The 9,042-nt window shown below is 60.6% G+C and overlaps 1 protein-coding gene across 1 annotated transcript; it reads left to right on the top strand.

Moving 5' to 3' along the window:
- Window positions 1-1,144: 1,144 nt before the first annotated feature.
- LOC124240818 (nucleoredoxin-like protein 2) lies at window positions 1,145-8,603 on the top strand. Its single transcript, XM_046663912.1, has 3 exons — window positions 1,145-1,205; window positions 1,443-1,762; window positions 8,435-8,603. Exons 2-3 carry the CDS (start codon window positions 1,461-1,463, stop codon window positions 8,601-8,603), a joined length of 471 nt encoding a protein of 156 aa, XP_046519868.1. The 5' UTR covers window positions 1,145-1,205; window positions 1,443-1,460.
- Window positions 8,604-9,042: the final 439 nt, after the last annotated feature.

Raw genomic sequence — 9,042 nt, 5'->3', positions numbered from 1 at the left:
AAGGAATGTTCTCTCCTTGGCTTGCTGTTGTGATAAAAGAAAAAAGGCCAAAGGGATCAAAGTACAGTCTTGATGGTATTTAGAGTTTACCTACATTCCATTCGTCTTGTTTCCGAGATTTAACAAAAGCCAGGGACCTCCCCATGCAAGATTTATACTGCTCACAGCCCCTCTCAGCTTTGTTCTCAGGTCCTCCTATAAATTCCCCTAGTCTTCCTGGAGTCAGCGAGGCGCGGTCGGCAGCGCGCTTGGGCGCAGAGGGTGCGGTGCGGCCAGCCCGGCTCAGCCTGGCTCAGCCCGGCGCTGGGGCTGGCAGCGCGCATCCGCGCGTCCGCGTCTGTCCCGGCGAAGCTGAGAGCCAGAGGGCGGCCGGGAAGGCTGCCTGTCCCCCGCCCGCGACCCCGCCGTCGCCGCCCACCCCACGGCGCTTCCCTCCCTTCTCTCCAGGGCGCCAACGCTGTGCTTTCCTCGTTTACCTCGAGTTTTCTGGTCCCAGTGGAACGTAAGACCCGCGAGGCAGGGAGCGGCCGGGACTCGGCGCGAGGGGAGTACGGGCAGCTCCCAGGGCCGGCGGGACCCCGTCCTCATTTACATGCCGGATATTTTGTTCATCATGAACTTTTGGGCATTTATTTTGAATTTTTAAAATATGGCATTAGAATACTATTTATCCTGATCCTTGAGTGTTTTGGCTCTCCCCTGAATTTTGCGCCCCAAGCGAGTGCCTTCCCCTCCCGGGTAGGGAGCTGGAACTATTTTTCTCGCTGCCGTATTCCCAGGGCCTCCGGCAGTGCCTAGCTCATTAACACCCTGGTTCTCCAGAAAAAAGTCTTTAAGAACCGCCTCCGGTTTCTTCCAGGAGTCCGGAACCCTCCCAGCCAGGGCGCAGGGGGTCAGAGCAAACCCCGGAAAGAATGCGGCCCAGGGCTCCCTACCAGCCGTCCCTGTCCCCTCCGGGCCCAACCGCCCTGACCCTCCCGGGGCCGCAGGACACCTGTGGCAGGCGGGGCGGGGCCGGGCGGAGCGCGGGGCGGCGGAGAGCGCGGGCGGGGGCCCTGGCGAGGCGCGGTGGGCGGGGCGCAGAGAGCGCGGGGCGTGGGGAGGGCGCGACCGGGAGAGCCCGGGGGAAGGGGCCGGGCTGGCTCCGCTCCCCGGCGGCGGGTGCTGCGCTGTCGTCGCCGCCGCGTCTGAGGTCGCCTGAGCCTGTGAGTGTCTCCCCCGCAGTGCGGACGCCCCTGCCCCAGCCGCAGGCTGAGGCCCGCGCGCTCTGCGGTGCTAGGGGAGACCAGACACCGCCGCCCGCCTGCAGGTGACCATCCACCTGCGCTCGCCACCGCCCCCGTGTCCCTGCGCCCGCGCTCACCCCCTCCTTCCCTGCAGGTAACTGTCCTCCACAGGTGTCCCTGCGCGCCCGCGCTCACCTCTGCCCCCTCTCCCCGCAGGTGTCCTCGCGCCCGGCCATGGTGGACGTGCTGGGCGGGCGGCGCCTGGTGACCCGCGACGGCGCGTGGGTGGAGGCCGAGGCGGCGTTGCAGAACAAGGTGGTGGCGCTGTACTTCGCCGCGGGCCGGTGCGCGCCCAGCCGCGACTTCACGCCGCTGCTCTGCGACTTCTACGCGGAGCTGGTGGGCGCGGCGCGGCCGCCTGCGCCCTTCGAGGTGGTCTTCGTGTCGGCCGACGGCAGCGCGCGGGAGATGTGGGCCTTCATGCGCGAGCTGCACGGCGCCTGGCTGGCGCTGCCCTTCCACGACCCCTACCGGCAGTGAGTGGGCCGGGCTGGGGCTGCGGCGCGTCCCCGAGTCCCCGCGCCTCCCCCGCGGTCTCCAGCTCCTTGGTGCCCCCACCCCGCCGTTCCGGCCTCTCTCGGGTACATCAGTCTCTGCCTCAGCTTCCCAGGGAGGCTCTGGCAGAGGGCACGGGGATCCGCATCCCCAGGGGGGCCTGGCGAGCCTGGATCCGGGTCCACCTTGTCTCTGCCGTCGTGCGTCTGGGGCCCCGGGAATCTGCATTCCTAAAGAGCGCCGGTGATGCTGATGCTGCGATCTGCAGACGCTACTCTGGGAAACGCAGCCTGGTGCCCCCACCCACGCACAGGGAAGACCGGGCGGGTGTGCAGAGTGGAGAGGGAGACGCGGGAGGCCGCCCGGTCAGCACTGGAGGCCCCCGGCCGGTGACACAGCAGCAGTGCAGGGCTGGGGCGATGTGGGGGGCTGGGTGCCATGTGCTGGGCCGGCGATGCGCGGGGCTGGGGTCATGTACGGGGCGGTGGGCGATGTGCCGGGCTGGGGTCCTGTGCGGGGCTGGGGCCGTGTGCGGGGCTGGGCGAGATGCGGAGCTGGGGCGATGCGGGGGGCCGGGGTTGATGTGGGGGGCCGGGGGCCATGTGCGGGGCCGGGGCAGGATCTCCAGGCCGAGGAGCCCGTGCTGGCCGCGTCGCAGTCTCATTCTCCTCGCGGTGACCGGAGTCTCTGGACTGTGAAGGCGCCTGCTGCTCCTGTAGGAAGAACCAGGTTCCTGGACTCATGGACGGCGTGTGTCGGGCGACCAAAACCCTTGCTCTCTAAAGAGATCTCGCCCGCCCTTGCTTTAGAAAAGATGTGAGGTGGGGGACCCTCAGCTCTGTTGGATTTCGGAGTTTGAGGAAGAACTAGAAAGTGACCCTAGCGCTGCATTGGCTGTGGCCAGGGGCCCGGGGAGGGGGGGAGGGAGGACGCGGAGGGGGAGGTAGGATATGGGGGCTGAGAGGAGAGGAGGGGGCAGGAGGGAAGATGTGCAGGTGGGAGGGGGAGAGCATCAGGGGGAAGAGAGAGAAGGGGGGGGGAGAGGACCGGGAAAGTCTTATTGGTGATAAATCTGAAGACTCTGATTTACTTGGCAAAAGGATTCTTTCTAGCCTCTTGTCTCCTGGTGGTTGTAACATGCATTTTGATTTGCTTAGCACTCACATTATACACAGCTTTTGAAAGAATGCACTTAGCTCCGAAAGTGGCAGAGTGGCCATGTTGGTAATTAGGTGAGAGCTCAGGCCCTGGGCAGAGCCGCCCCTGGGATTCAGTGGTGGGGTGACCGCAGCCTTGTGTCTAATTGCTGAGAGTCACAGGCATCACACCCGTGTGGGGACTGCGCTGATACGTGGACTGGAGCCACGTCCAAGGTTGTGTCCACCACTTGGTGTCTGTTGCCCCATTTCACAGATGTGCCACTGAGGCGCAGAGGACAGGGCTCCTGGCTCAGAATCCATCTTTCTGTTCTGGCTGCTCCCTCTGGGGACCGTGGCACAGCCTCGTCGGGGAGGGCCTTGCGGGGTGCCCTCTGCTCCCGGATTATCTGCTCAAAGCCCCTGAGTCCGCCGCAGCCGCTGAGCTGCTCAGGGGCCCGGGCGGCCTGGTCTGGAAGGAATCCAGCACGGTTTTCTCCTGGGAGAGTTAGCTCCTGTCCCTACGCCTGTCCGTACTGAACCTCGTTAGCCCTGTCATTGCTATTTGTGAGTTAGGAAAGGGGATTCTGTGGGACCACTTGGAGCTATGGCCTAATTCTGCTTCTCCCAGCCCGGATTTCTGGAACCAGATCTTGAAGCAGAACGGAACCGGCCTCCACCAAGGAAAGCTGAAGAGGGTAGGATGCATCTGCCGCCTTCTGGGCGATTCGGGATGCATGCAGGACACAGCACTCTGCCTGGGCCGGGGAGGGCGGGCCAGGACAGGAGCCCCGTGGGCCCCCTGGGGCTGTCGTGGTGAGGGGCCCCAGCTGTCTCCCCTCAGTGGCCAGAACGCGTCCTCCGCCATCCTCTGGGCCACGCTAATCCCCCCAAGGCTCTCGAGGAGGAGCAATGGCTGCAGAGCCCCCACGGGGTTGCCCCGGGCGTGGCTGGAGGCAGAACCGACCCGCAGCCCATGCACCTGTGGGAAGAACATGCCTAGAGCCGCCCATGTCCTCAGCGTCCCACAGACGTGGCTTTCCAGTGCGGCCACACGGAACCCGGCGACAGTCCCCCCTCCAGACAAAGAAGAAGTGATTCCTGCCATCCCCACAACTCGAGGCCATTGCACTGGGGGCCGACCTTCTCGGCCTGAATGAGAGGCAGCATGGAAGAGGGGCCGTCCTGCCTGACTACCTTCCCCTGTTATGGGCCCAGAACCAAGCAACAGCTCCTGGCTTTGCCAGTGGGACCCTGGGTGTGCGCGTGCATGAGAAACCCGTGGGGTGGTGATGTTACGTGTGACTTCAAAACACCAGCACCCACTTGGGCTCTGGAACCTGGGCAGACCCCAAGGAGACCTGGAGTGGACCTTGCCCCATTCCTGCCTGCTCTGGCCCCACCACTGCCCCCAGCCATGGCCAGGCAGATGGAGCACCTTGATTTCCAGGCCAGCAGAGTTGGGTTGGATGGAAGAGACAACTCGCCTTGGCCTCGTTTCTTGGGTCAGAGCGGCTCCATCAGAGCCATGGACTCAGTGGGTGGAGTCGGTGCCTCCACCAGGCCTCTGACTGCCCTCTCCAGCCTGTGGTCCAGCTCCTCCTGGGCCTGCTGACTCAGCACGCCCCCTAGCCACGGAATCTGCTGAGTCTGCGGCTCTCCAGTCTTCTCTCTTTCTACTCATTGCTGCTCTGCTCCCTTCCTGGAGGTCCTGGACCGTTAGAATATTCAAATGGGTCCCCTGGCCTTGGTGTTCCCATCTAATGTACTCTCCTTCTTGCACCAGCCTTGTCTTGGGTCCCGGTGAGCCTACCCCGGCTCTCCAGGGGCTCCTGGTTCCTGTTGCCCACAGGGCTCCATCCATGTCTTCTCCTGCCCTCAAGCATTTGACTCCACTCATCTCCCACCCCAGCCCTTTCCACCTGTGTTCTGGCCCAAGTGGACTACTGACCACTGAGTTCCAGAATACTCCACACACTTTCCCACCTCCAAAGGTCGTATACATGCTGCATCTCCTCAACTCTGGAGCCCCCACTTCTCTGCCTGGCAGCCCCTCCTTCTCTGTTCCCCTAGGAACTCTGGGAGCATGTCTGGCCGGGAGGGCCTGTGCCCTGCAAGCCCAACGTACCCCTGTGTTAGGAGTGTGTGTTTGGGGGTCTCTTCAGCCCCTAAGCTGAATTGTCCAGTGCTTGGTGCCCGCAGGGCACTTGTTTGATGGTCGGTTGGAGCAAGTAGAGAGATTTGCTCGGTAACAGTCTGCCCAGAGCCGAGGTGGAAAGAGACTGGAGCCAGAAGTTGCCGTGGCAACCCAGAAGCGACTGTGCCAGGGACGAGAACGAGAACGCTGCATTAGGTGAAGGGAGGGAGCGAACACTGCAACAACCCCCAGCACCGGGGACAGGGAGGAGCTGGGCCCTCCGGTTTCCCTGAAATGGTTAAGATGCTCAGTTATCACGACTTCCTTCTGCCCAGCAACGAGGCGCTCTCCTTTCCAAGGCACGGTCTGCTCCCTCTGGACCCAGTGCCCAGAGGGATGGAGATGACTACAGGGGAGGGGGGTGGTTCTGTGCCTCTCCCATGTGGCTCCAAGGTTATGGCTGTCCCCAGGCAGAGGCTGCCATGGTGGCGATTTGCGGGCCCACAGCAGGTGACTCTTTGAAGCTGGAGCAACCCAGTGTCTATCCCACACTTCCTTGCTCCTCAGAGCCCACCTTGCCTCTCATCCCCCTAAGTGTGTCAGAGCTTGATTTAATGTTGCAAGCGATTAAAACCACAGCAACCAAAGCTTAAACAATAAAGGTTATTGATCAGCTTAACTGAAACACTCAGAGGTCAGGAGCTGGTCTCGAGGGAGGCAGGAAGCCCCTGAGGACACAGTTTCATGGCTTTGCCTTCTGCCATGTCTGCTTCATGCTCAGGCTGCAGCCAGTGGCCACTGGCAAATCCAGTCTCTCCTCATGGTGGCAGAGCAGCTGCTGTGTCTCAGGCTGCACATCCTCACACCTTCTTCTTTCCCAGAACACAGGCAAGCGCTCCATGGTTCTGAGTCTGCTAGTTTTCCATTCCTGTGCTGGTTAGTGTAGCCAAGGGCCAGGGATTATGCTGACTGGGCACTTGGCCCAGCTGGAATTGGGGGTGGGTCTGCTCCACCAAGAAGAATAGCCAGCGATTACTCAGTACTTATTATGCACCAAGCCCTTAGCTAAGCTGTACATGTATTAGTCATTTCATCCTCACAACAGGTCTGGGAGGTGGGGCCCTGGACCAGCAGCAGCCACAGGGCCTGGGACCTATCAGGTTGTAGATGCTAAGTCAGGACCCGGGGGCTGGGGAAAGTGTGTGAGGGCCTCCAGGAGACCCCTCACCACTGTCCAAGCCCTCCAGGGCCTCCTCCTCCTGGGGGGTAAAGCCCCAGTGGACCACCCCTCCCTTTCTGACACACCCCCTACCCCCCCAACCCCCCGCCCCCAGCCACAGTGAGGGCTCTGTGGTAGCCCAAGGCCACGCTGCCAGACAGGGGCTTCAGGCCCGGGCGGCGCAGGCTGTGTGGGTAGCCGTCAGGGTGGCTTCTCTTGTCTGCATGTCTTGTTTCATGCCTCTGGGGGAAGCTGGTTTCTTAGCTGTTTCAGGGGCTGTGCAGGATTCTTGCAACACCAGGCGGGACGTCTCCTGACTCGTCTTTTCCCGCCCTGCCTGGTTCCTAGACTTGCGTGGCCTCTTGGTGACAGTTTGTCCCCTTGGTCTGCAGTCGGCGTGGATTTGGGTCTCACTGCGGGACTGTCAGTCCTACAAATGCAGTGTCAGCAGAGCCGTCACGCTTGTGTCCTTTTCACTGTGGACGAGCATTTTCATGTACGAGTTGATCTTTTTGTTCCTGCCCACGTGAGTAGGTGGTGGACACCGCGTGGACTGGCTTCCGGGAGCCGCTGGAGTGGTGGCCGTGTGCAGTGTTTCCTTAGGGGACGGGCTGTCCCTGTGGTTGTCGCAGGTTCCAGGAGTGATGGTGGCCGTCTGTCTGTCCCTGGGTGCGGGTCACGTCGGCGGTGGCCAGCATGTGGGCCGCCCTGCCCCTGAGCTGCCCGCTCTTCCCTCGTCGTCGCTCCGTCTCCCTGGAGCTCTGCTGTGTCCCTCTTTCCCAGGAATAGGTTTGGTTTTGTGGCTCACCCTGTGTTGCTTCATTTCCTGTCTCCGTGATTTCTGTCCTCAATCTTTTGCCTTCTTTCCGCTTGCCTCGTGTTTGCCGCATCACTGTTTCTCAGCTTCCTGGATTAGAGGCAGAGCTGGTCCACGGGGAGGCCTTTCAGGTTCCGATACGCGTGTTTGGACCACGACTTCCTGACGTGCCTCCCCGTAGCCACAGCCGGGTGCGTGGTGTGTGCCACGTTCCTCTGCTTTAATGATTTTGTCATCTGCACCGTTACTTCACACCTAACATACGGCTCTTCAGTTTTTAAATTCATTCCAAAAGATTACTTCTTACTGGTTTCCAGCGCCATTGCCTTATGGTCGGATTGAGTGGCCTGTGTCCGAGCGGTGGTTTGAGATTTAGTAGGACCCCTTTGTGACCGAGCACGCGGCCGGTGCTGTCCCTGTCTCACGGACGGGCCAACACGAGGCGGATTCTCTTCGTGGTGTAGGGGCCGCGTGGCTCTCCTGAGCCAGGATTTGTCTTTGACGTGGGCCTGGGAGACCGTGATGGCGACGTCTCAGGAGACTTGGTAACAGGAGGGTCTCGAGAGCGTTTTCCTTCCACTCAGGTTCATGATCCAGAGGCTGACAGTGAGGACAGCAGGTCACTGTTGCCCGAGGCCCTGGCGGGCTGGCTGCGGGCTCTCTTCAGCCATGCTGTGGCGGGGACTGCACCCGAGAAGGTGGCGCTCCTCTCCCTAAGGGGACATGAGCCGTTTTGTGAAAGGCCACTCACGGGGTCACAAGTGACGGGGACAGCAACCACGAAACGTTTCATCCATAGCGTCAGTCAGCGTGTCCTTGAATCTGTGGTGCACAAAGTCTATAAGGCTTTGAGTTTATCTAGAAAGCACGGAATTTCAACTTCTACCATTATACGCACCCGCTATTTTTCAACATCTTGAAACATAGGAGGGGTAAATTTATTGGGTTGTCTGTGGGTTTAGAATTGCACCATACGATACGATAGCCACCAGCCACCTGTGGCTACTTAGATTTAAATTAAAATTAACTGAAACAAAGACTCAGTTCCTCAGGCCCACCAGCCACGGTTCAAGCGCTCGGGGGTCACATGTGGCTGTGGCTGTGGCATCAGGCAGACGGGTGCAGAACAGTCCGTCCCTGCACACACTCTCTGGGGCGGCTCTGGCTTAGGACCGATGGCCGCGAGGAGAAAGGAGGCGCGGAGGGGCCCCCAGGGAGGAGTGTGCCAAGGGCTGAGGTGCAGGCTTTGCAGGCGCAGCTGGCACCGGCGGCCCTGGTCCCCTCCGATGAGTGGCAGCCCGCCTGTCCAGTGCTGACCCTTGGCCCGCCCTCTTCTCTCTGCAGCGAGCTGAGGACCAGGTACCACATCACGGTCACTCCCAGGCTCGTGGTCCTGAAACCGAGCGGTGAGATCATCACTGACAAAGGGCGCAAGCAGATACGGGAGCAGGGGCTGGCCTGCTTCCAGAACTGGGTGGAGGCAGCTGACGTCTTTCAGAATTTCTCCGGCTGAACTGGGGGATCTCCAGGGACCTGGAAAGGTGTGCGTCGCATTGGCAGCCACAGCGGGGTCTCAAGAGAAGAGGAGCGTGCCCAGGTTACCTCTCTGTTGGTGCTGGTTCAGTTTATTTCCGAGCAGAAGCCCTCAGCTCTGGCAGAAAGAAAATGCTGCCCAGGCAGCGGGGGCCTCCCCGTGGCCTTGTTGGTGGTCATTTTTGTTATTCTTGGCGTAGCTTTCTCCCCATGGACTTAAGTATGGTCACATTGAGCTGTTGAAAATCTATGCAAAGCATGTATTTATACAGGCTCTTCAGGTAAAATAGTATAGTATTGATACATTTTTTGGAGATCTATTTATTTTAATGAGATGCTTTTATTACTGAAGCTTGCAGAATCTATATCTTTTAATAAACAGGCCTGTTTCCCTCTGGAGCCTGCTGAGGTCCTTCTTG

Source organism: Equus quagga, chromosome 6 (genome assembly GCF_021613505.1).
Source record: "Equus quagga isolate Etosha38 chromosome 6, UCLA_HA_Equagga_1.0, whole genome shotgun sequence".
NCBI classification, from domain to species: Eukaryota; Metazoa; Chordata; class Mammalia; order Perissodactyla; family Equidae; genus Equus; species Equus quagga.
This window is presented reverse-complemented; position numbering and strand designations above follow the sequence as displayed.

Bases quoted from the DNA above. Each gene is read 5' to 3' on its own strand.
- LOC124240818 (XM_046663912.1), top strand. From the start codon at position 1,461: ATGGTGGACGTGCTGGGCGGGCGGCGCCTGGTGACCCGCGACGGCGCG. The intron at 1,763-8,434 runs GTGAGTGGGCCG...TTCTCTCTGCAG, and splicing joins TTCCACGACCCCTACCGGCA to CGAGCTGAGGACCAGGTACC.